At 44.0% G+C, this 27,181-nt stretch overlaps 1 protein-coding gene across 1 annotated transcript; it reads right to left on the reverse strand.

Annotated features, from left to right (window-relative positions):
- Positions 1 to 453: 453 nt before the first annotated feature.
- LOC134600819 (amiloride-sensitive sodium channel subunit gamma-like) lies at positions 454 to 27,181 on the reverse strand. The gene is made up of 10 exons (XM_063445209.1): positions 26,355 to 27,181; positions 24,525 to 24,655; positions 23,491 to 23,654; positions 23,018 to 23,122; positions 22,720 to 22,840; positions 22,539 to 22,611; positions 21,933 to 21,990; positions 20,388 to 20,449; positions 15,855 to 15,930; positions 454 to 869 (listed from the first exon to the last, which is right to left on the reverse strand). Exons 1-10 carry the CDS (start codon positions 26,849 to 26,851, stop codon positions 567 to 569), a joined length of 1,590 nt encoding a protein of 529 aa, XP_063301279.1. The 5' UTR covers positions 26,852 to 27,181; the 3' UTR covers positions 454 to 566.

Consider the following 27,181-nt stretch of genomic DNA (forward strand, 5'->3'; position numbering starts at 1 on the left):
TGAAGCCCAAAAACCTGTAGTATCTGCCAAAACAAAAGAGAAAGGGAGAGCTGTGAGTATGTGTGTGGCAGGGTTTTTACTAAAATGAGTGTTCAAAATAAATTTAAAATTGAAGGCCAGAGTAGATAAATAGAAAGAATTTTACCAGTTTGGCTATGATGACTTTTTGTGAATAACGTTTTTTTAGCAAAGTTTCCCATTTTAAAGCATACACTGACTTTTTTTTTTTTTACTTTCATACTTGTCTGTTTGTAGATTAGAAAAGCAAGCACTTTCTCTCCCCAAACAAGACACAATTTCACTTAATTCACTATTGCTTCTGGATTAAATGTAATTATCATTTGCCGGTAGTAGGTCAATTTCTTTCAATGTGTAGTTTATTTATTGTATATTGGTGGTTTGAATGAACTTTTCAGTTACATGTTTTCAATACTGAATAATCAATGTCTGCCATGTGCTCCTTTACTCTCCATACATCTGCCAACGTCTAGGAGTAGCTCCTTGTGATTAGGGTTCCCCAGAGATCCACCTGCTCTTAACCTGCTCCTGCGTTTCATGGTTTCTGGTTATGTATTGTAACACTCGTATGGATTGTGTATGCCTTGGATGAGATTATACTGGTCCCCCAAAAGATTAGAACCATCATCATCCCATGCAAAACAGTTATCCGACTGAAGTCCAGGAGAACATGGATCAGGATCTGGAACTGTATATGGGTTTGTAGGGGACTCTTCATCTCTTTTTGGAATTTGACGAATGAAAAATGTCAGAAGATTCAGTATCAGTTCAAAAAACTCAGCCACTGTGCAGACTGAGACTCCAATCCAAAGACCCACCAAACCTCCGATGCTAGAAAACAAGTCTACGAGCTGCAGAAAAGAACAATAAAAGATAACTTCATGAGCATAATTACTAGTACTTACTGGGACTTAAAGGGACATTCCGCTTCCCAAATTAAAAGATAAATACATATAAATCACTATTTATTAGATATACCCTCAATAAAAACCATACATGCATTTAACCCTTTAGTGACCAGCCCGTTTTTCAATTTTCTTACCGTTAAGGACCAGGGCTCTTTTTACATTTCTGCTGTGTTTGTGTTTAGCTGTAATTTTCCTCTTACTCATTTACTGTACCCACACACATTATATACTGTTCTTCTCGCCATTAAATGGTCTTTCTAAAGATACCATTATTTTCATCATATCATATAATTTACTATAAAAAAATTATACAATAAGATGAAAAAATAAAAAAAAACACACTTTTTCTAACTTTGACCCCCCAAAATCTGTTACGCATCTTCAACCGCCAAAAAACACCCATGCTAAATTGTTTCTAAATTTTGTCCTGAGTTTAGAAATACCCAATGTTAACATGTGCTTAGCTTTTTTTGGAAAGTTATAGGGCCATAAGTACATGTAGCACTTTGCTATTTCCAAACCATTTTTTCCCCCCAAAATAAACGCAAGTTACATTGTAACACTGATATTTATCAGGAATCCCTGAATAACATGTATATATTTTTTTTAAAGAAGACAACCTATTACACTTGGGGTATTTTGACTCTTTTCATGCAACCATTTTACCACCAATCTATGCCAAATTGAAATTTTTTTTTAATAATTGGATTTTTTTGGATACACATAGCAATTTAAGAATACATGTACTGAGAACATTAAGGGTTACTGCCAAAGAATAACCCAATATGTGTTCGGCAACATCTCCTGAGTACAGTGATACCCCCCATGTATAGGAGTGTCAGGTTCTCTGGGGCTAAAAGACCTTATTTGGAGGGTGAGCATTCCAGTTTCCCAACTTGGAATTTTCACAGCTGGTCGTCATGCACCCATGTCCTATTTGGGAAATTTTTGAAGCCAGCCAATGTAATTTACCCCCAAACCATATATTTTTGAAACGTAGACAACCCAGGGTATATGGGGTATGTCCAGTATTTTTTTAGTAGCCACTTAGTCACAAACACTGGCCAAAGGTAGCATTTATATTTGTTTGTGTGTTAAAAATGCAAAAAACTATTCGAACGCTAACTTTTGGCCAGTGTTTGTGACTAAGTGGCTACTAAAAAAGACTGAACAGGGGCGGAGCCTGACGACCAGCCTGTATAGACGCCATCTTACACAACTCCCAGATTGCCGATCACAATCCTGAAAAAATCACCCTACACAGGAGCCATCCGTCAAAACAAAGTGTATACCCAGCACAACGGCGTCGGGGCGAGCAGTTTGATGCCCTTTTTTCAGGTCGCCAAGCAACCCAGGCAGCGGCGCAAAACAGCGGCCTACCGCGCCACACCAATTCTCAGCCTCGAGGCACTCCTCGGCGGACAGAGAGCGGGTCGCGATTACCCAGTCCATCCCCTGCAGGACGCACAAACCATGGGCCGACGCACCCCCAAACCCACGGCTGGAGATAATACCCAAGGTAGGGACATTGGGGAAATGCTGCTCCGACCAGCGCAGACCACGCCAGCACATGCGGATCCCCCGCCAAACATGGCCCCTGTCCCGGAGACAGAGGGAGGGGAGACACCACACACGCAAAACCCCCAGGTGGGATCCACAAAACCCCCAGCCTCACCAGAGGACTCAGCCCTCACCTCTAAAGGGGACCTGAAAGCCCTCCTGGTAAACATCCAAAAGCTACTAAAAACAGAACAATGAGTAAGCGCTAGATAACACAGTAGGCAGCAACTCTATAAGGGAATCCCTCAAAGACCCTTAAAAAGTAACACAATAAAAACAAATAAAAGTAAGAGCTGCGCCTAGTAGGAAAGAAGTCCAATATATTGAAAATAGACAAAAAGAATAGAAAGTCTTATCTAGATATATCTGGTGCAGTCGTTTGATGCAGCAATATTCAGTCCGGAACACTTTTTCTTTTTTTAGTTCTTCCTGATGAATCCACTCATATGTAAGAGACAAAAGGAAGCCAGATAGTGCAGTAGGTTTTGAAATTAGAGAAAATAGAAATAATATAGTACTCTTGAATGCAAACTCACATTTGAAAGAGCAAGAACTTGCTCTGGTGTGGAGGGCGTGCAGCGGTTTAATCCCCGCTTATGGGATATACAGCAGGTGTCCTTCGTCTTTGGTGTGTATCATCCGTCCTTTACGCGACAAACACTCGGGTAGAGAGAGACAACCAATAGTGTACACTGATATAAAACTATAGCATAAAATAAGGGAATAAAATGGATACTCACAAGAGGGGAACAGGTCAACTGCTCCCTTTAAGTAGCGCTGGTGGTATTATCCCCACCGAGGATTACTTGGAGTCCGAAGTAATGATAAAATGCCAAGTAAAAAGTAGATAAATGTGTATTAAAAAAATACAATATTAAAAAGTAATAAAGGGGGCGGGGCCTGACCTCGGAGCAGAGCGGACGCTCACTAAAGCAGCTCCTGCAGAGATCAGCGAATAAAGCTTATTTTCATGGCCAAAAGGCACAAGATCGAGACAGTAAAGACATCCAGTGAGCAAGGACATCGGGGTACACTAGCATACATTAAACAAGCGACATATCGAACCCCGATCACCCGACACGATGGTGAGGCCTACAAAAATGGCGGGTGCAGGAGGGACGGCCGCTCTCCTGCTGCTGCGACCGGCCAAGCACCAGGAACTGGGCCCTCGTTCTCCCCCCTCTGGACCGGTGGGGGTCATCCCGGTCCACCCCCACATGCCCTCCCTGCAGACTGGGGACAAAGAGACGGACACACAGAGCCCCAATCCTACCGCCACGAAGGAACCCAAGATGGCGGATACCGTCCACACAGACTGCTCACAAAGCTTGTGGCGGGACACTGAGCACCGGCTTAACATGATCTTCGCCTCCTTCTGGAGACAATTGAGAGCTCGCATGCGACCGCCGAACACAGAACATCCATGCAACTCATCACGAGGCACCAAACGGGGTTCAGCAAAAGCTGCCCCCACCATTGCACCCGCAAACGCCCTGCTCCGACAAGGGGCCCTCTCGGGACAGCGCCCGAACTCACAGGCAAGCATCAAGACACCCAGGCCTGGGGCCAAGGGGTTAACCTGGGGGGGACACCCTCGCCGGAGATCCAACCCAAAAAACAAGCTCCAGAAAGGCAAACCAATACTGACCCAACAGATGGCACGTAGAAGCGCAAGACCCAGGAGGGCAGCCGCGTCGGTCAGGCAACCATGGAGCTGCCCCAGTTCAAGGCCAGCACGGCTCACAACCTGGAGGCTAACCAACACATCGACAACCAAACCTACACGCGACCATGGGGATCCACATCCCCCCACCTCTGGGAGCCTACACAAGCAGAACGGCATACCAATAACATGGGAGAAGACTGCACAAGGTATAGGCTGAACCGCAGACTCTGCAGGACTCTAGGGGACTTATAACCGCAGTCTGCTGCCTCGAGTACCCCCATGCCACAGAGAACATCACGGCTGGCTGCCACGGCTGCCCACTGGTTGACCAAGTTATCTTTTTATTCAAGAAAGGTTTCCTTGTATTTTAGTTTGCCAAAGCAGTCCGAGTATGCGAGATGCAATAATTCAAGTTAAGTGAGAATTAGCCAATATAGTCTTATCTTTGCCACATCTTTTTGCTTTACTTTTGTATGTATATTGAAGTTGTTATGGCTCTGACTTTCATAACTCGACTTTTATAACATTTAACCACACGCCTGTATATGCCTTAATTTAACTAGACTTAAACCCCCAAAAAATCACATGCATATGATATGACGCCACCTAACGACCAGCCACACTTAGCATTTAGTTCAGAAGACATGCAGAGTGCACTACATCAAAGCCAAACCTAAAGCGAACTTAGACGTGTTCTCCTATGATGTGTCATGTAAGCAATGTTTATTTATTCTACCTTCATAATTATACTTAAATAAGTTACCCTCTTTATGCTAGCCTTCCTAGCTACTTTTCACTCTATTGAAATAATTGTTTAGTTGATCTTACCAAATATACAAAAATGTGCGAATCCTCACGCCAATGTTTATTCTATGTACAAACTGTGACACGCTGTTGTGGCGTATGTTGATATGTCTGTAACCCCCCGCACAACAAAAATAAAGAATTAAAAAAAAAAAAAAAAGTAATAAAATATACTTTAAAAGTAAAAATACACAATATTATAACCATAAACGCGTTTTGCCAGTACGGCGTTATTCTTTCCCCATATTGATAACGCCGTAAAATGACTTAATTATATAAAAATATTACATAAATATGCACATAGAATTTAAATATATATACTATACTATATATATTTATATATTTGAAATCTACGTGTATATTTATGAAATTATTTATGTAATTATGTATATGGACATATGTATGTTTTGTATTATTTTTATTTATTTATATATACATATATATATATATATATATTACATATCATTTTTTTCTAAGTGTATTTTGATATAAATATATACAGTGAGAGAAGAGTGCACTCGAAGGACTTCTTAAGAAAAAATTCTCAGTTTATTCAAAGACGTGCAAACGATTAGATCAACGTTTCAGTCCTCGTAGGACTTTTATCAAGACAATGAGTAGCGAGAAAACAGTGATTTAAATATGATGTAGACGAAATCTAATTGGAGAGTGAAAACTACGAAAAAGAGGTTGTGATGTCACAGGTGATGAGTCAAAGTTCAAAGAGCATCATCCAAAAAGGATTTAACCCCATAATTTTTATTTATTTATTTATTATTGCAATTTATATAGCGCCAACAGATTCCGTAGCACTTTACAATATTATGAGAGGGGATTTAACTATAAATAGGACATTTACAAATAAACTTACAGGAACAATAGGTTGAAGAGGACCCTGCTCGATCGAGCTTACATTCTATAGGAGGTGGGGTGTAAAACACATTAGGACAGGAATTTGCAATCAAATAAGGTGGACTGCCCTTTAGGAGAGGGCAAGAGACAGGTATGTGAGGTATTGGTTAGTCTTGGAGGCCATAAGCTTTCCTAAAGAGATGGGTTTTAAAGCACTTCTTAAAAGATGCAAGACTAGGGGAGAGTCTGATGGCGGTAGGCAGGCTATTCCATAGGAAGGGAGCCGCCCGCGAGAAGTCCTGCAAGCGCGAGTTGGCCGTACGAGTGCGGACAACGGACAGGAGGTGGTCACGGGCAGAGCGGAGAGACCGAGAAGGGACATACCTATGGATCTGTGAGGAGATATAAGAGGGGCTAGAGTTGTTCAGTGCTTTATAGGTGTGAGTTAGTACCTTGAATTGACTCCTATAGCATACAGGAAGCCAATGTAAGGACTGGCAGAGGGGTGAGGTGTGAGAGAAATGACTAGAGAGGAAAATCAGTCTAGCAGCAGCGTTCATTACGGACTGTAGGGGTGCAGTACGGCTTTTGGGAAGACCAATCAGGAGAGGGTTACAGTAATCCATGCGGGAAATTACTAGAGCATGGACAAGCTCCTTGGTGGTATCTGGTGCAAGAAAGGGGCGGATGCGGGCTATGTTTTTAAGATGGAATCTACAGGATTTGGCAACATGCTGGATGTGAGGCTCAAAGGTGAGACCAGAGTCAAGTATGACGCCAAGACAGCGCGCTTGCAAGGATGGACTGATGCTGGTACCACAAACTTGAAGGGAGAGCGAAAGAGGAGGATCAGTATTAGGAGGAGGAAAGACAAGGAGCTCAGTTTTTGAGAGATTGAGTTTCAGAAAGCGGGAGGACATCCAGTCAGAGATGGAAGAAAGGCAAGCAGTGACACGTTGCAGGACGGCAGGGGAGAGGTCCGGGGAGGAGAGATATAGCTGGGTGTCATCAGCGTACAGGTGGTAGTGGAATCCAAAAGAGGTAATAAGTTTGCCAAGAGAGGCAGTATAAAGAGAAAATAGAAGGGGACCAAGGACGGAGCCTTGGGGGACTCCAACCGAGACAGGGCAAGGGGAGGATGTATCATTAGAAAAGGAGACACTGAATGAGCGTTGGGAGAGATAAGAGGAAAACCACGAGAGGACAGAGTCACAGAGACCAAGCGATTGAAGAGTTTGAAGAAGGAGAGCATGATCAACGGTGTCAAAGGCCGCTGAGAGGTCAAGAAGAATTAGTATGGAGTAGTGGCCTTTGGATTTAGCTGCGATTAGGTCGTTAGTGACTTTGATAAGGGCAGTCTCTGTAGAGTGGAGAGGGCGGAAGCCAGATTGAAGGGGGTCAAGGAGAGAGTTGGAACTAAGGAAATGAGACACACGGGTAAAGACAAGTCTTTCCAGAAGCTTTGAGGAAAAAGGGAGCAGGGATATGGGACGGTAGTTAGAGAGGGTGGATGGGTCGAGGGATGGTTTTTTTAGTATAGGTACTACAGTGGCATGTTTAACCCCTTAAGGACACATGACATGTCTGACACGTCATGATTCCCTTTTATTCCAGAAGTTTGGTCCTTAAGGGGTTAAGGTCAGCAGGGACGATGCCAGAAGAGAGCGAGCAGTTGAAGATGTGTGTTAGAGAAGGCACGAGACAAGTGGAGAGAGATCTGATAAGGTGAGATGGGACAGGATCGAGCGGGCAAGTGGTGGGGCGAGAGGAGCAAAGAAGAGCAGCCACCTCTTGGTCAGTAGCTGGGGAGAATGTCTGAAGGGTAGGAAAGGCATGATCTATGTGTGAAAAAAGGCAAGGAGGGGAGAATTCTTTCCTAAACTGTTCAATCTTGTCAGTGAAGTAACATGCAAAGTTATCAGAAGTAAGGTTAGTTTTGGGGGTGGCCACAGCAGGGCGAAGAAGAGAATTAAAGGTGTCAAAGAGACGCCTGGGGTTGCGGGTACATGAACTAATAAGAGAGGAAAAATAGGACTGTTTGGCAAGGGCAAGGGCTGCACTGTATGAACACAATATGAATCTATAATGGAGAAAGTCTGATTGGGTACGAGACTTCCTCCAGGAGCGTTCAGCACAACGGGAGCATCTTTGCAGGTAGCGCGTTGATTTAGTATGCCATGGTTGGGGGCGGGTCCTCCTTGAGGTGCTTGTTTGGAGTGGTGCTGCAGTGTTCAAGGCAGATGTAATAGTAGAGTTGTGGCGAAACCAACCTCGCCACTATGAACTGGAGAAGCCTGTTTGCCCGCCTCCTACCTGCTGACTATGGCCCCTGGGTTATTTGGGCTAATGGATCTATATTGGGCTGCTGCTGGCCCTTTAAGAACTGTCTGGGGCCATATTGAGACTTTGTGTAACAATACCCTTTAAGACTATGGCCCCTGGAAGGTATTACCTGTTAAAGACTCTTTTAGCAGATTGGATTGTATAAGACTGTTCCTTTAAATAATTTGGAACAGTGCTGCAGCTTTAAATGGGCACTTCGGATGCAGCCGAAGTGCCGAAGTAGCCGAAGTGGCCGCCATTCGACAAACGAACACGTGACGGCGGCCATCTTTGTTCATTCGAACGAGGTCAGCGGTATGTGTAGCCAAATTCATGGAACTGAAATCGGCTACACATTTTACCGAACACCGCTGACCCTTACCTTCTCCTACACTTTGTTTTTCAGCTTCAGAGACTAAGTCCCGTTCGAATATTCGAACGCTCGTTCGAATGGGACTTAGTCGTTTTTCTGCATGAAATTGACCGACCGCACAGCCCAAATCTATGGAACTGTTTTGGGCAGGAAATTGTGCTTGCGGTCGGTCATAAAGGACTTCCACCTAACTTTTGATCCACTGGAGGGATTTGTCTGATTTTTGGAAGGGTTTATATTTGTGTGTTGATGTGTGTGTTGATTCTAAATATGTAGTTTTCATGAAGATTGGATGGATGGATTTAAAGTTATAGCACCTGAATAAAAACTGTATTTTCCCTGGCTGTAATAATTATGTTAACTGGTTATCTGAGGGGAGGGAACCTGTGGGTTGTACCTTAAACTGGATTGGTGTATTGCAAATCCCTCCCTTGCATGGGGGAATCTCATATAAGCCTGTGTGTGAATAAATCAGTGTTGTTGCTGTTTAACCCTGAAGCTGGAGTGTTGTCTCTTTCTTGGGGGAAAGGGGACTGTATGCCGACTGCCAGGAGTGTAAGCTGTTCGTATTGCTTTTCCTGTTCGGCTGCTTCCAGGGTTCGTGTGTCTGCTGTTCGAGAGTTGGTGAATCCGTGCAGTTTGGGAGTTCGGGAAATCGGTGCTTACAGTAGCTGCTGGTATATCTAAAGGGGATTATCGCCTAAACTGATTTTATTCCCTTTTATGCTGAAACGGTCCGTTACAAGAGTTATATATGGAGATGGCCAGTGAAGGACAGGAGAGGGAAGGGATGGACAGCAGTTGTGAATCAATAAGGTGTGGAATGGTGCTAAAAATCTAAAACAAAATTAATAAAATTTGTACACGGCCGGGGCACAGAGAATCTGTGCTCTCAGCAGTGTACGAAAAACAAGGACGCTAAACGGACTCGTGTAGTAATACAACAAATACATATATATTAATATCAAAATACAGTTAGAATAAAATTACATATATATATATTTTTTTCTTTTTTTATTATTTTTACATTTTTAAAATTTATTTTTAAATGATTATTATTTATTTTTTATATATATATATACACGTGTGTAATTTTACTCTAAGTGTATTTTTATATTAATATATGTATATATTAATAAAAAAATACACTTAGTATGACATATATATATATACGTATTATATATAGATATAATAAATGTGTATATATATATATCATATATACATATATATTTAAAAAAATATATTTTTTTACATTTATTAACTTTATTTATTAATTTTTTTACTTTTTATTTACTTTTTTCACCAGCAGGGGGACTGCCCCCCTGTCCCCCTCAGGGCCTGCCTTAGGGGTGTGCGAGCTGTGCGGCCGGACAGGGCGCCATGGACCATGGGGCGCCCTGACAGCCTACACAGCTCGCACTGTCTCCTAGTGACAGCCTGTGAGGGAGAGCTCAGAGCCCTCCCCTAATGCAGGCTGCGCTGTGTAGCGTGGTGCACTCCGCCCCCCCTGCCTCTTAACTCAGCCCTCACTGACAGACCCCACTCGGGTCTATCAGTGAGGGCAAAGGGGGCGGAGTTAAGCGGCAATCAGAGGCGGAGCTACATGGCAAGCAGGGGCGGAGCTACACTGCAAGCGGGGCTGAGCTACATGCAGGCAAACCCTCTGCCTGGTAAGTTAAGGGAAGCAGTTCCTGCCCCCTGCCCCCCACCTAGCCTAACTGTGCCCCCTGCTCCCCCACCAGGCCTAACTATGCCCCCTGCTCCCCCACCAGGCCTAACTGTGCCCCCTGCCCCCCACCTAGCCTAATTGTGCCCCCTGCTCCCCCACCAGGCCTAACTGTGCCCCCTGCTCCCCCACCTAGCCTAACTGTGCCCCCTGCTCCCCCACCAGGCCTAATTGTGCCCCCTGCTCCCCCACCAGGCCTAATTGTGCCCCCTGCTCCCCCACTTGGCCTAACTGTGCCCCCTGCTCCCCCACCAGGCCTAACTGTGCCCCCTGCTCCCCCACCTAGCTTAACTGTGCCCTCTGCTCCCCACCAGGTCTAATTGTGCCCCCTGCTCCCCCACTTGGCCTAACTGTGCTCCCCGCTCCCCCACCAGGCCTAACTGTGCCCCCTGCTCCCCCACCAGGCCTAACTGTGCCCCCTGCTCCCCCACCAGGCCTAACTGTGCCCCCTGCTCCCCAGTGGCGGATCCAGAAGCTAATCTCGGGAGGGGCACTGGCAGATTATTTTAAGAAACAATCCAGGCACAATAACCACTACAGCTCTCTGTAGTGGTTTTGGTGCCAGGAGTTGCTGTGGCGCCCTCCCAGAGTAAGTAGTCAAACTGTTTAAAAAAAATTTGATAACTTACCCATGTCTGCCGGGATAGGGGTTGTAGTGTGTATGTGTGTGAGGGGTGCAGTGTGTGTGAGGGTCGCAGTATGTGTATGAAGGGGTAGTGCGTGTGTGAGAGGGGTGCAGTGTATGTATGGGGTAGCAATATGTATATTGGGAGCAGTGTGTTTGTGTGTAAATGGTGCAGTGTGTGTATTGGGAGCAGTGTGTTTGTGCGTGAGTGGCGCAGTGTGTTTTTGTGTGAGGGGTGCTGTGTGTGTGTATGGGGGGCAGTGAGTGTATTGTGGGCTATGTGTAAGGGGGGCTGTGTGTGTGTGTGTAAGGGGGGCTATGTATGTAAGGGGGAGCTGTGTGTGTAAGGGGGGGCTGTGTGTGTAAGAGGGGGGCTGTGTGTGTAAGAGGGGGCTGTGTGTGTAAGGGGGGGCTGTGTGTGTAAGGAGGGGCTGTGTGTGTAAGGGGGGGCTGTGTGTGTAAGGGGGGCTGTGTATGTAAGAGGGGGCTGTGTATGTAAGGGGGGTGTGGGTAAGGGGGGGACTGTTTATGTAAGGGGGGACTGTGGATGTAGGGGGGACTGTGTAGGTAAGGGGGGCTGTGTATGTAAGGGGGGGCTGTGTAGGGAAGGGGGGGCTGTGTAGGTAAGGGGGGGCTTTGTAGGTAAGAGGGGGGCTGTGTAGGTAAGGGGGGGGGGCTGTGTAGGTAAGGGGGGGCTGTGTAGGTAAGGGGGGGGCTGTGTAGGTAAGGGGGGCTGTGTAGGTAAGGGGGGCTGTGTAGGTAAGGGGGGGCTGTGTAGGTAAGGGGGGGGGCTGTGTAGGTAAGGGGGGGCTGTGTAGGTAAGGGGGGGCTGTGTATGTAAGAGGGGGGCTATGTAGGTAAGGGGGGGCTGTGTAGGTAAGGGGGGCTGTGTAGGTAAGGGGGGGGGCTGTGTAGGTAAGGGGGGGCTGTGTAGGTAAGGGGGGGCTGTGTAGGTAAGGGGGGGCTGTGTAGGTAAGGGGGGGCTGTGTAGGTAAGGGGGGCTGTGAAGGTAAGGGGGGGCTGTGTATGTAAGAGGGGGGCTGTGTAGGTAAGGGGGGACTGTGTATGTAAGGGGGTCTGTGTAGGTAAGGGGGGACTGTGTAGGTAAGGGGGGGCTGTGTAGGTAAGGGGGGCTGTGTAGGTAAGGGGGGGCTGTGTAGGTAAGGGGGGGGGGGCTGTGTAGGGAAGGGGGGCTGTGTAGGTAAGGGGGGGGGCTGTGTAGGTAAGGGGGGGCTGTGTAGGTAAGGGGGGCTGTGTAGGTAAGAGGGAACTGTGTAGGTAAGGGGGGCTGTGTAGGTAAGGGGGGGCTTTGTAGGTAAGAGGGGGGCTGTGTAGGTAAGGGGGGGGGGCTGTGTAGGTAAGGGGGGGCTGTGTAGGTAAGGGGGGGCTGTGTAGGTAAGGGGGGCTGTGTAGGTAAGGGGGGCTGTGTAGGTAAGGGGGGGCTGTGTAGGTAAGGGGGGGCTGTGTAGGTAAGGGGGGGGCTGTGTAGGTAAGGGGGGGCTGTGTAGGTAAGGGGGGGCTGTGTAGGTAAGGGGGGGCTGTGTAGGTAAGGGGGGGCTGTGTATGTAAGAGGGGGGCTATGTAGTTAAGGGGGGGCTGTGTAGGTAAGAGGGGGCTGTGTATGTAAGGGGGGGGGCTGTGTAGGTAAGGGGGGCTGTGTAGGTAAGGGGGGGCTGTGTAGGTAAGGGGGGGCTGTGTAGGTAAGGGGGGGCTGTGTAGGTAAGGGGGGCTGTGTAGGTAAGGGGGGCTGTGAAGGTAAGGGGGGGCTGTGTATGTAAGAGGGGGGCTGTGTAGGTAAGGGGGGACTGTGTATGTAAGGGGGTCTGTGTAGGTAAGGGGGGACTGTGTAGGTAAGGGGGGGCTGTGTAGGTAAGGGGGGGGGGCTGTGTAGGTAAGGGGGGCTGTGTAGGTAAGGGGGGGCTGTGTAGGTAAGGGGGGGCTGTGTAGGTAAGGGGGGGCTGTGTAGGTAAGGGGGGGGGCTGTGTAGGTAAGGGGGGGCTGTGTAGGTAAGGGGGGGGGCTGTGTAGGTAAGGGGGGGCTGTGTAGGTAAGGGGGGGCTGTGTAGGTAAGGGGGGGGCTGTGTAGGTAAGGGGGGGCTGTGTAGGTAAGGGGGGCTGTGTGGTGCAGTGTGTGAGGGGATAGGGGGGCAGATAAAATATATATATTTTTGTTTTCATTATTAAATAATAATTAAATAAATAAAGCTAATGTCCCCCCTCCCTTCTTACCTTTGCTGAGGGAGGGGGAGACATTGCTTTCTCTTCCATTCCCTGGTGGTTCTAGTGGGGGAGTGAACTCTAACCTGCAGCTCAGGCTAGAGTTCACTCTCGCGAGAACGGAGCGTTGCCATGGTAACGCTCCGTGCTCGCGAGAGGAGAACCCGGCGGAGCTGCAGGTAAGAGCTCCCCCGGGTTCTCTCTCTCACTCCCTCCCCTGCCGGCCGCCCAGCAATCTGCCTGTGTGGGCCGGGGAGGGAGATCACTGATCTCCGGTCCGTTCAGGCAATCAGCAGGGCTGGTGCTTGGATAGCACCAGCCCTACGTGGGCCGGCAGGGGAGAGCCTCAGGCAGCAATATTTTCTCGGGGGGGGCAATTGCCCCGTTGCCCCCCCCCTGGATCCGCCAATGCTGCTCCCCCACCAGGCCTAACTGTGCCCCCTGCTCCCCCACCAGGCCTAACTGTGCCCCCTGCTCCCCCACCAGGCCTAACTGTGCCCCCTGCTCCCCACCAGGGCTAACTGTGTCCCTCTGCTCCCCCACCTACCCACTGTGCCCCAGCTATCTACTGTGCCCCTGCTCCCCAGCTACACACTCTGCTCCTTCTCCCCCACTTACCCACTGTGACCCTTGCTTCCCCAGCTACCACCACTGTGCCCTCTCTCCCCCAGCTTCCTTCTGTGCCCCTGCTCCCCCACCTTCCCACTGCCCCTGCTCCCCCAGTTACCCACTGTGCCCCTGCTCTCCTACCTACTACTACACTACCCCTGCTCTCCCACTGTGTCCCCTGCTTCCCCACCCACCGCTACACTACCTATGCTCCCCCACCTACCACTACTGTGCCCCTGCTCCCCAACCTACCAATACACCACCACTGTGCCCCAGCTACAACCACTGTGCCCCCGCCCCATCTATCACCACTGTGCCCCCTGCTCCCCCACCTACCACTACACTGCCCTGCTCCCCCACCTACCACTACACTACCGCTGCTCCCCCACCCTCCTCTACTATGCCTCCTGCTCCCCACCTACCAGTACACGATCTCTGCTCTTCATATCAGCACACATATCACACACATCCAATACAACAATTACAACAATTACAAATATTACACACAGCCAACACATAGCATACATATCACACACAGCCATCACTCGTATCACACACAGACACCACACACTACATCATATTATTATGAGATTTTTTACAGCAGAGCTGTCTCATACAAAATGCAATATGTAGCTGTCCTCCGAGCTCTGGCCAATCAGAAGGTTGCCACGGATTACTACAGGAAAGCTCTGACACTAAGTGCTCACAAAACAGTTACTTATGGTCTTGCACGCGGTGGAGGCGCCGACCAGATTCCCAGCATACTGGATCACCAGAGTTCAGCATGCCCACCTCCATGCAAGGTAACAGGGAAGGGGGATTCATTTTTGTTTTTAAATAATTATTAATTTAATAAATTCTATATACAAACACTACACACCTATTGACATACACTGTACATGGATAAAGGGGTATGATGGGGGGGGGGGGGGCGCTGTTAAGATTTTTCGCACATGGCGCCTTAAGGCCTAAGGCCGGCCCTGGTCCCCCTGCTGGCAGCACTTTGGAAACCTATGGTGGCCATGTGACTGTTCTTTTAGAGCGGTCACATGGCCCCTGGGGGTCATATTTTTGCAGAGGGGGGACTGTCTGGGCTGCCAGACAGTCCCCCCATAGAAGAAGAAGACCGATCGCCAGAGGGGGAAAGGCGGTGATAGGTAAGTACATGGGAGAGTGAGAGGGAGGGAAGGGGTTATTTTTTTTATTTTATAACATTTTTAAAAAATTTACATTTTATTTCATTTTTTATTTTACTGAGTGCCTCGTCCCCTCGAGGCACTCAATACAGACAAAGCATCGGAAGCCTGCTTGATGGCTTCCGATGCTCTTCCTCACTGCCGGGCACCATGTGGACCAACCCGGAAGTGATCGCTCCAGGGGAGCGATCACCCGTTGTTCTCCAGTGGCCTGCCAGTGAGGGGGGTGATCATGATCGCTTCCAATTCTCTAATTCCCCGCAGACATATCAGGTACGTCTGCGGTCCTTAAGGACCGTTTTTTGTTGAACGTACCTGATATGTCTACGGTCGCAATGGGGTTAATCATGTTTTTTGTTTTTTTTTCATTGAGAGTATATCTAAAAACTGCTTGCAAAAGTTGCAGACCTCGTGTCAAAAGCATTTGCAAGCCTTCCCCTTCTAACTACGCCCAGACTTTCTGTGGCTGTCCAATCACAGACTTCCTAATGCAGCTCAAGAGGAGTCATTGCAAGGCAGGTGCTCTGGGTGATTGCTTGCCCACTGAGCTAAACTACAAGGAAGTAACATGAATGGTTGTCTGATTGACAGCCATGGGGGGGAAGGGGTGATAAAAAACAATTTATAAAAGTACCAATTTCTATTTTAAAATGAAAAAAAGAGGACACACTCTTCACATATAAACCACTTTAAGAAGCTGAAATGCTTTAGGGATCAGAAGTGTCCTTTAATGTATTTTAAGCAAACTTATGAATTCCCTACAGTAATTCGTAAAAAAACAAAACAAAAAACAAACAAACATTTGCAAAATAATAAAACAAAAAAATAAAAACCCTACAGAAATCCTGAAGTTAATTGGTGAATAAAAAAGATGTTTGATGTAACATTTAGATGAAACACATACATAGGAGAAATTAAGTTCTTTGTAGATAGAAGGCACTGATACTTGATTTTATTTTGGGGACGCTGTGGAGCTTACCTGCATAGAAGGAACTTCTTCTATCAGTTCGTAGTTCAGTTGCTGATAATATACCACAACCTTAACCACATTGTCTCTGGGAAACAAAATGAAAAACGAGAAACTCAAGTCTATAGATTTTTGCATTACCTGTGCCATGAACACAAAGTAGAGGATTACAAGATGTCCATGATTTGTATGACATGTGATTTTTGTTTTGCAAATTTGCTATTTTCAAACAATAAATGCAGACAGGTTCTGCTATAATTCGCATTTCTTCAGAAGACATTTTTTTATGTGATTTGTATAGGAAAATAACTTTGCCTTGGGACACATGGATGTCTTTCTGATTGTATATTTCAAATGTAAAAATAGACAAATATATCATTTTAATCTATGTAAAAAAAAAGTACTGTAACCAAAATACACTAGGCCAGTAAGTTGTAGTGATTAAAACAGCCCACATCCTTCTTTTACTGAGCTAATGCAAATTTGTATGTAAGGACAAAAAGTGGAACCAAAGGAATCTACACTGGGCAAGCATTGTTTATATTAATCAACACAAGATAAAACAAAACAAAACAAAAAAAAATTTTTTTTTGTTATTTATTTGTTTAAGCTGCTCTTGTTTATTTATTTTTTTGTTTTATGTTTGTGTTTCAAATACTATTCTATAAGGACTCATAGTCACCTGCTACCCTACCTGATTATACTGGTAAAAAGGTATTGGCAGCACTACAGCAGCATGATGGGGCAGTTAAAGTGTGTAAGGTTATCCTTCAATAACCAGGAAAATGTTTTTCAAGGGATGATTGAGAATTTAAGTTTCCTATATATCAGCCATTAGAGTACTCCTATCTGATAGATTGTAAGCTTGTTTGAGTAGGGCCTTCCTCACCTCTTTTCTCTGTTATATTCCGTATGTAAATTATTTGCTGCCTAATGCCCCCATTTTATAACTGTAAAGCACTGTGGAATATGTTGGCGATATATTAATGCCAATAATGATAATGAACCATAACCAATATGGAAATAATATGGGTCTGACTAGTATATTCAGGAGTGCGGATAGTGAAAAACATATAGACTTTTGGACAGAAGAAGAAGCCACTGTTGGACTCCTTCTGCCCTGAGATATAGATGACATTTTCCTTGCTAGTGTTTTTGGCTTATGTATGTTTTTTTTTTTATAAATTCTTTATTTTGGTGTGCAGGTGGGTACATACGGATTACATACGCCACAACAGCGTGCATTTATACGAAAACATATGCAAATAAAACAGTGGCAGAAGGACATTGCACAGAATTTTTTTGTAAGAAGGCATGGTAATAGGTTAGACAACAATGAATGAATTACAATAAACAGTTTGCGAAATAACTTATCTGGGTCAGTGTGACATAAGGGGACTGATTATTATTGCTGTTGCTTGGCTTAAGGGTGACTTCGCTGGTGTTGCTAGGCAACTAAATTTGGGTGACCTAGAGTACCATTCTGGCTAAGTCGCCAGGCATAGTTTAACTTATTGTATTCCAAGCCGTTAACTGATAAAAGAGGCCTGACTAAAAGTATGTTGTGAATAAAGAAAACAAAAATGTTAAAACGGTTAACCTAGCCATATCGCTTGATTTAGCGTAAACATATCCTGGACACGTTTTAGAGAAACGTCTTGATTCCGCATATTAATTTAAGATGCTACATAGTATAGTACCACCTGATGCCTATATGAAAGTATGTTGTAAAAAAATTAAAACAAAAATGTTAAAACGTTTAACCTCGCCATATCGCTTGTTTTAGCGTACACATATTCTGGACACGTTTTATAGTAACGTCTCGATTCCACATATTAAATTAAGATACTACACAGTATAGTACCATCTAATGCCTATATGCTTCATGCTATTAGCGTTTGGACTAAGCGGACTAGTGTTATGGAAGGTAGAGTTGGACCTTGTATGCCCCAGAGAGTATCATAGCTAATAGGACAGTTATGTAGGTAGTGTTTCTGCAGGCAGTCAGCCACTAGGAACATGCCTAACCTCCCATGTCTACTTGAGTCTCGGTAGTTGTCTGTCTGGAGGTATGTATGGCCTTTGCTGTGTTCGGGGTTGCTGTGCCTAGTGGGGGTTATGTGTGGTGCCCGGTTGTTGTCGGGTGGTGAGTTTCTCGGTATATCCCTTAAGGGCATGGGTAGGTCAGCTCCTAGAGGGTGGGCCTGGCTCTGGTATGTGGTATGTGGATGCCGTTGGGTAGTGGAGTGCGGCCAACTGCAAAGAGGGGCTACAATTCTCTTGTGTTTTGTGTCTGGTTCAGGGTCAGTGCTAGAGGGCAAAGTCCCGGTTGTGTGATATAGAGTCCCAGTCCTTTCAGGTGGTGGTCTTGGCTTTAGGGGTTCCTGCTTGCGTCCTGGGGATAAATTCCGCTGCGCCTGCTGTGCCCCAAGTCGGTGGATTCTTGTGTCTGTCCGCTGGTGTCGGTAGTGCCAGAGAGTCCGCTGGAAGCTGTAGCTCTCGTAGTGTCGCCGGTGCCTCCTGCATGCTGCGTATCGTGAGTGCGGTATCGCCCTTGGTGATCAGTAGGGTATGTGCTGGGCCCCAGCGGTACCTGATGCTTTGCTGTCGCAGGAGGGTTGTTAGTTGTTGTAGGGATCGCCTCCACGCCAATGTCGCTCCTGATAAGTCGGGGTAAAACGTAAGAGACATGTCTTCGAAGAGGTAGGATGGCTGATCCCTGGTAGTTGCTAGTACTGCTGTTCTGTCCCTGTATGCTTGGAACTGTAAGATTACGTCCCGTGTGGCAGTGGCTGGAGCTTTAGTAGGCTTTGGTATACGGAATACGCCGTCTATTGTTATAGCTTTAGCCGCTTTCGGAGTCAGCAGAGCTGTAAGGAGTCGCCTGGCGAGGTGGGGTAGTTCAGTATCAGGTATGTCGTCGCTGATGCCCCTGATCTTAAGGTGCCTCATGCGGTGTTTGTCTTCCAGTGCCGCGAACCTTAGCTCTGTCTGTCCTGCTAGCTTTTTCAGGTCCTGGACTTCTTGCTGCAGCGTTTGGATTTGAGTGTTGTGGGTGGTCATAGAGGCTTCCACAGTCCCAATGCGGCCTGTCAGGCCCTGTAGTGCGTCCCTGATTGAGGCGACATCCGCCGAAATCTTTGTGTGGTGTTCTGCCATTAGCTCTCTGATGGCCTCCATGCTTACAGGCGTGGCGGCCTTGGCCGGTGGTGGATGCTGTGTTTTGGCCGGCTGTGGCTGTGGGTGACTCGAAGGGATTACTTCCTCGCCTTCGTCCGATGTCTCCTCGAAAAAATCAGAGCACCCGCCATGGAGAGTCGCCATATTGGGGCCTGAGGCGCTGCGGGCCTGCCGCCAGAGCTCGCCGATATCCATGCCCGGCATGGGCCTGTCAGGTCTAAGTTTCTTCGTTTTTCGTCCCATTATGCTCCTTTGTCTGATGGGGTCCCTCAGAGATTAGTTTTACCCGGTTACGGGTGTGGATGGAGGGTTTTTCCCTTATCGCGGCCTGGAGCTCATCGAGCGTGCGACCGTTCTTCCGGCTTATGTATGTTTTTAAAGGTTGTGGTAAGCTGGGTTAGCTTTCTCGGAGTGAAAAAATTGAATATGATATGTTCTGCCATTGGCTTTTAGGATGGGTTTGACAGCTTCATCCCTTGTGTTGCCTTGGCCATGCAGATAAATTAGTCTGGCTGGCACAAGTGCACCATTAACACCTACCCAAAAATGCTCCAGCACAACTGTGTTTTCGACTGTTAATTTTATTGAGAATCACTGTTATGGAAATATTGGGGGAATTTTATCAAAGTTTTGCTGATAATTTTTGCATCTACATTTTTGGCCCAGTTTGTTGCTTTTTTTGCACCCTAACCATCATTTTTGAATATGTAAAAATGTTCCCAATTGCAACGTGTTTCTGAATATTTTTCTGCCACTATAAATTTGACTGTATTTTGAAATGGAAATTTCTGTCAAAAATTGGAGGAATTTAGGAGGTATCAATGAAGAGAGGCGAAAGTGATTTAATTGGCAGAGAATTGAGCCGTGAGACTACAGTGTCATGATGTATACACAAAAACTGCTTCATTAAACTAACGTTATGCATATGCCTATAGTGTCCCTATAAGGTCAGAGTAGATAAACTGAAAAAAAATTCTCTAAATCAGCTATGTATTCAGTTCAGCTAATCTGGCCTTAAAGTTGAAATTACATTGTTACACAGCTAATAAGCGAATACCCCACAATTTAAAAAAAAAAAAAAAATATCCCTGAATATTATGTTTTTGCAAGTATTCATCCAGTTGCAGTTTAAACATCTGTACAGACTCTGATAAAACCACCTGTTCATGCAGAGAATTCACCATCCTAATTGTTTAGTTAATATATCCCTTAGAGTTTTAAGTGCAAATCCCCTTGTCTGTATTATGGTACTTCTTGTATCGGGATAGATCCGGAATAGTGCATCTTTAGTTTGAATAATTATAAGAAAATAGCTGTAGCAAATGCTTCCAGCTGTGTATCATTACTTTTCACTGTTAGACTAACCTAATATTTTCAGTATGTTGTTGATATCCTCTTCTGCTGCTGAGATGCTTTGAAAACGTGTCCTAAAAAATATGAATAAGGTATGTTAAAAAAACAAACAAACCTTGCAAGGGATGTATCACAAACTCTATCACTTTTATTTTACATGCAATAGGGACCTTTCTTTCTATCAAACTGGCCACCGGGTTGTTTTATAAGTTGGTACTTATTTCACAATTTGTTATAAGCCTGTTAAGAAAATTAACTTACAGGTGATCCGTGCACAGCCACTAAATTTTTTAATGATTGCTTTAAAACAGATTTCAAATGTGAAAAAAGCACAGCAGTTACTCTTGATATAAAATGCAGGGTGGGCCAAAATTCAAAGTAGGGTTTGATGAGTCAATAACCTTTTTAATTTTCGAACCAACTTCAATGATATCACTTACAATGAAGGCTTAACATATGCAGGTTTGCTTAACATGGGATGTAACGGCAGATAAGAACCATTCGGCCCATCTAGTCTGCCCAATTTTCTAAATACAGAATTCTTGTTTGACTAGGTACAGAAGATGACATTTTTAAATGAGCTTCATTTGCCGCCTCTCAAAGTCGGGCTCTTTCGATTGCATTGTTCGTAACATTAGTTAATATTTGAGGCTCTAGAGCTCGAATTTCTGCACGGATTTTCTCCTTGAGCTGCGTATGCAGTTTGCTCCTGCTCCTTCATATAGTTATAGGTACAATTGGGAGCTGAAAGGTGGGGGAACATGACGGCCAAAGAATTTGGGAATTTCTTGAAATTGAAAATGAAATTACTCTATTTTTACTTTACAGAATTACCCGTGATGAATCTCCCTAGACTCATAATAATATGAGTTATAATATGTACCTACAATAAAACAATGAAACTATTAACAAATGAGTTATTTACCTGTAAAATCCTACGCTGAATTTTGGCCCACCCCGTAGAATGTTCATGCTATTTCATCACATTCCAAGGAGTCTCACACAATCACACTTGCACACAGCTACTTTCAAACTAACACGTACGTGCGCACTCGAATTTATCGATGATGGAGACCCTGCACACCACTTTATTTTAAAGAAGCCCTACAGGTGCGTTCTTTGAGAAGCAAAATAGTTACAAAATAAGTAAATATGCCAACTTCATACATTTTGTCCCCCTTTAATCGTATTGGAGAGCTGCGGGAAGATGGCTGCAACCTACAGCTATCAGCGGGTGCGGCATTTGCCGAGTCAGTCGTGTGGCCAATCTGGTCTAACTTCTGATGTATTAGTAAATATCTTGAGATATATGCAGAGGTGTATTCAATAAATTGGAGATTTGTAGGAAAATGTAAAAAATGCAAATTTTAGGGCAAGAAAATGGAAAAATAGCCGAAATAGACAATGCTTACCTGTTGGTCCATTTCGACCTAAAATATGAAATTCCTTTATCAATTTTTCACCATTCCAGGTTAGTACATATGCTCGGCACTCAGTATTTATGTATTTTTTACCTTCAAGATATCAGCTACCTTGTGATAGATAGATATTACTTACCAGGTACATGCTGCTTGGCCACTGTGATGACGAGAGAGTCAGTTCAAAAATCTCTTCCCTGGTTGGAGAAAAACAACCTTCAGTGACTTGGATTATCAAGTTTTAAAAAAAACATCCTTGTAAATGCTAATTGTCTGTTAGGTTTATTAAAGCGGCACTGTCATGGCTGAATCCAGTTATTTTTTAACCCCCCTCCTGACTCCACTACATCTAATTGTCCCCCTAGTCACTTTCAAATGCTCCTAAGCCCCACATATTACTTATTTTTTAATCTTTATTTTCTGCCCGGACCTAGGTCCTGAGCGCCGCCATCTTTGTGTAGGTAGATGAAGTCCCTGTGGGACACATCATCTGCCCACACTAGATAGTGCTGTGAAATTCCCGCGCATGCACTGTTAAAAACTTGGGCATTCCTTATGGGAATTTCGTCTATTCATTTGTCAGAAAGACGAATGAATGAAATAGAAATTTCAGACGAACAAACAAACACCGGATATCGGTGTTCGTTTGTTCGTTCGCTCAGTTTATTACAAGGAGGGAGCTACCAGCGCGCAGCTCCCTCATGCAGCGAATAGGCTTAGGGCAGCAATATTTGGTGATACTCACTCACACTGAAGGGGACAATGACATCTGAGCTGATCATGGGACAACTTATATTCATACATTTCCACGCAGTCATCTACCAACAGAAGAGAATAATTGTGTTTAATATGATTGATAGGTGGCTAATGGAATGCACTGTAATAGATGAATCATTGTAGATCATATTCAGATGGTTCATACTTACTTACGGATGGTTCACTAATGTTACAAAGGGGCACATCAGACCCTGGGGGTGCTGGAAACTCCCACATTCTGCAGCCACAGTTCTTGATCATCTTAGCCTGAGCACAACTCTTCTTGCACGCCTAAGTTAAAGCCAAATGGAAACACTATAATGTACTCTATGTATGTGTACATGAAGATATCACGTGGATGTCTTCTCAGGAAGAAATTAATAATGGAAATGGAGGGAAAATATATACAAATTGTACAAATACGTTTAAAAAAATACAGATGTCTAGTGTCAGCTGGAGGAAACCTGCCTCGCGGCTGTAATCGGTCCCGTATACATCAGCATAGTAATTCCTGATGCTTTCTCCACTGCTACATCTGCTGCTGTAGGGTTCTGTCAACCGTTTAACGTGAACCTATTGCAGAAAGATACTTATATATCATGTACATACATAGCATGGGGATTATATAGAACTCTTTAGCTATCTACATGTCTTCATTATGACAAATATGCAAAATGGCTATTACAGAGCATATACCTGTATATGCAATATTTCATACTGATTCGGTGGAAGTGCATTGTCAATAGTTTATACTTTCCAAATATGCTAACATGGAGGGTAGAAAATGAATATTTGCTTTGATTGTAAGTTTAGTGTATAAGAACATAAAATCCCTGACCTTGGGCTGTTATCTTGGGATTGCAAGGCTGTATTTGTTTGTTCCTTTCCTTCTATGAAGGGGGTATCGGGCATACTAGGTATAAGATTTTAAAACCTGTCACCTTCACTACACCAATATCTGACTCCTGGCCAGGTGGAACATTCACCCCTTCGTCCTCCGGAAATGGCATCTTTCCCTGTCCATGTAGAACGACTCTTAACCCCGCTGCTGTACTTAAACTACTAATATACTCGCTCTGCTCTATGTAGAGTTCCATTGTTAGACCTGTTAGAAGATAAAAAAAGGAGATATTGTTTCCTTTAACTAACTGATCAAGGAAGAAAAAAAATGTGTACATATACACAGGTTATATTTAGAAAAATAATCGAGAAATGAGCGGAAATAACCATATCCGGATGAATGTCTTATCACGTCACTTTTTTCGAATAATCCCTGCATACATTACATACATAACACTGAAAGCTAATTGGTTTGCTTTTTTGATGTTTCTTTGATCTTGGTAATGGAAAGTAATAACACCATTTAAAATAAATTATTTTAAAAAATAATGTAAGCTCAAGCATGTTGTTAAAATACGACAAATCTCTTGCTACCAGCTTTTCTAAATAATTCTTATTCACAGTTATATATAAAATGTGTATTTATTTTTGACAATTCAATTTTTTTATTTTGTTTAGAAGATTGTAATGCCTAATTCCTTCCTGTTTGAAATAAAACATTTCTTCTTTTTTTTTTATTATTAAATTCCTTATAATATATTAGATCAAAGCCACATAAATTTCATGCAGTGTTACTGTTGAAAATGTGAAGCTGCTTAGTAAAACTGGTGAGTTATTATTTCCCTTATTTTTTAAAAGTAGCGTTAAGTAGCTTAATCTGAAATACAAATAGAACACACATTTATTCACTAAGCCGGAATGCATCCAGTATATATTGGGCTAATGGAGCTAGACTGGAAAAATTATCCACCTATTTTCCTAGCTTGGCTAATTTGCCCCCAGATATTTTTTTACAGCTTTAAATACTTGATGAACATTCACAATATGGATACTGACTGACCAATTTCAGATAAAGCAGCATTTGTGCCTGTCGTCATGACCATTTATATAATGATAGTGAAGAATTGTAAATCACCATAGCTAAATCCAGCCTTGGTGGCATTTAGAACCTCCGCTTCTTGGACTTTTGACTGAAGACCTGTGTGTCTTGGCCCATTGAAGGTGTAACAACTTCCAAGCTTAGGGTTTAAGAAAGGTGTAAAGAAGCTGAAAAAGAGAGAAATACAACTGAAACTCAGTGGTCCTCTAAGTCCATCTGCATGAACATATTTCCTTATAGCAGGGCAGTAACCTAAAATGAATGAACCTACAACAATTTGCAGAGGGAACTCTTGGTACTACTGTACACTGAATGGTTAAAAGTTGCAGTGTCAACCACAGTAGATATTACCATAGTCAAAATGAACAGGAAAAGCCTTTCTTTAGTTACTTGTTGCCGCAACTCCAGTTCCACAGGAGAATTAAATATGTAAGATAATCTGGACACTTACATGATTAAATGTATCCCAGATCCTTATATTGGTGATGGATTAAATCCATATGCAGAAATCACCAAAACCGGACAAACAATTTGCACTCAAAAGGGTCTCAAAATAATCCACCCGGTAGATCATAGAAAGTGCAATGCCTTATTGTAGAAAAATGGTCAACAACATGTTATAAAATCTGTGCAGACCTCAATAGTGACAGGCAATCGAAAATCTTCAAGCATACGTCACTTATTGCAGATAAAATCTGCATTAAAAAAAAAAAAAAAGCAATGATATGAAATAAAAAAAAGGAAAAACCTGCACCTGCCAGAAGGAAGAGGGAGGGGGGGGGGGGGGGGGGGGGGGGGGGTGGACAAAAAATGAAAAAAAAAAAAAAACAGTAACCCTGGATGCTTTTCGCGCCTGTCCGAAAACTTTATCAACATAATAAATTAAAACTATAAAGATGTATATAAAGGAATCGTGTGGAACAAGAGGGATATATCCACTTCATCCCACCCAGGATCAATGACTTCTAATTTCTGCAGGACACCCCTGCAATAAAAACAGAAACTTGTTTTGGTGCAAGGGTATACTACAGAAATTGGAAGTCATTGATCCTGGGTGGGATGAGGATGGTATATCCCTCCTGTTCCACACATGATTCCTTTATATACATCTTTATTGTATTTTTAAATTTTTTATGTTGAGAAAGCATCAGGACTGGCGCGAAACAGAGTTACTGCAAGTTTTTTCAGATTTTTGTGTCCCCCCCCCTCCTTCTGGCAGGTGCAGATCTTTCCTTTTTGTATTGTGTATCCTTGCATTTAAAAAAAAAAAAAACCTTAACCTTGGACTTCCCTGAGGATGGTAGAATCTGCATTAAGTGACATGTACTTTAAGATTTGGAATTGAGTGTCACCTATGAGGTCTGCACATATTTTATGACATAGTAACCATTTTTCTACAATAAAGTATGTGCTTTGCGTGATCTACCCGGGGGATTATTCTGAGATCCTTATGAGTGCGGACTGTTTAGTTTTGGTTATTTCGAAATTAACATCTCAAAAAGAGTAAACTTTGCATGGTTTCGTTATCTACACTTAAGGAACATAAGAAAAAAATCAGGAAAACCTCTCTAACTAGCGCTAATTAGAATTAGGTAAGCCATACACAAGAGAATTTATTTTCAGACCAGTCTTTCAGCACGACCAAGATTCCAATTGGAAGAATTCGCTGTTGGCAGTAAAACACACTTTAAATATATTTGCTTACAGGCTGTGTATTTTTTATTTTTACTCACTTGGGGAATAACTAAACTCAGGATCATACGCAATATACATATAGTAAATATAAACATACCTATATTTATAGAGCATTTTTTTTTAATATTGTTTTCTGTTCACTACATTGTTTTACAGAACATTTTCACTGACCTTTCATCGCAGACTTCATCATGAAAGACACAGGAGATTAGCATATCATGCAGTTGGTGTCCCAGTTCCATTTGCTCTTCAGAACTTAACTGTGACAGAAAAAAGGCAAAGTACCTTTCTCTTGCAGTATTGGTTGGACCTTCTTCCTTGTCACCCATTGAAAGTAAAGACAGATGGTCAGTTAAAGGTTGATACTTGGAAGAATTCAGCTGAGACCTACGAGCCCGGTTGAGGTTACAGAAGGTGATGGCAGGAAAAGGCAGCCTGGCACTGTTGACCAATGTGACCTTCTCTTGGGTAGGGTAAAGAAGGTAGGTTGCAGTAAGTTGGCTGCATTGCCATATCATGCAACCCAACACTAGCAACACAAATGCAGACCAGCAACAACTTCTCCATCGACCCTTGGAATAAATTATGTTGGGCACACCATGCGCACTGGTATGACGAAGGGTACGGCTGCAAATGGTACGCAGCGAGGACTTCTGTTGGAAGGTCATGGGTATGAGAATAAATAACCCAGAATATCTAAATATAACAGCTTCTGAGCCAGCTCTTACACGTGAAAGGTTATTTTTCTTTCTTAATGATGCATTAAAGTTGCCTAGCTGGCTCCTTAGTGCTGTTCCAGAGCACACTTATCAGCCTAATCTATGTAATGAGGTAAGATGAAGCAGTGGTTTATATAGGCCAAGCATTTCACTTACTATCCCATCCCATGAGGGCTGCCCGGTGGTTAATTAGTGCTCATGTAATTAACACTCAGGTCAGGGAGCTTTAAATTCCCTCAACAGACGCAGAAATATTGCAAAATAAAAATCTATACCCAT

This window comes from Pelobates fuscus, chromosome 3 (genome assembly GCF_036172605.1).
Source record: "Pelobates fuscus isolate aPelFus1 chromosome 3, aPelFus1.pri, whole genome shotgun sequence".
NCBI classification, from domain to species: domain Eukaryota; kingdom Metazoa; phylum Chordata; class Amphibia; order Anura; family Pelobatidae; genus Pelobates; species Pelobates fuscus.

Coding starts and splice junctions, on each gene's coding strand:
- LOC134600819 (XM_063445209.1), bottom strand. CDS start 26,851: ATGACCTTCCAACAGAAGTCCTCGCTGCGTACCATTTGCAGCCGTACC. Junction 23,123..23,490: donor CAGATATTGGTGTAGTGAAG/GTGACAGGTTTT, acceptor TTTCTGCAATAG/GTTCACGTTAAACGGTTGAC. Junction 15,931..20,387: donor CAACATACTGAAAATATTAG/GTTAGTCTAACA, acceptor TTTGTTTCCCAG/AGACAATGTGGTTAAGGTTG.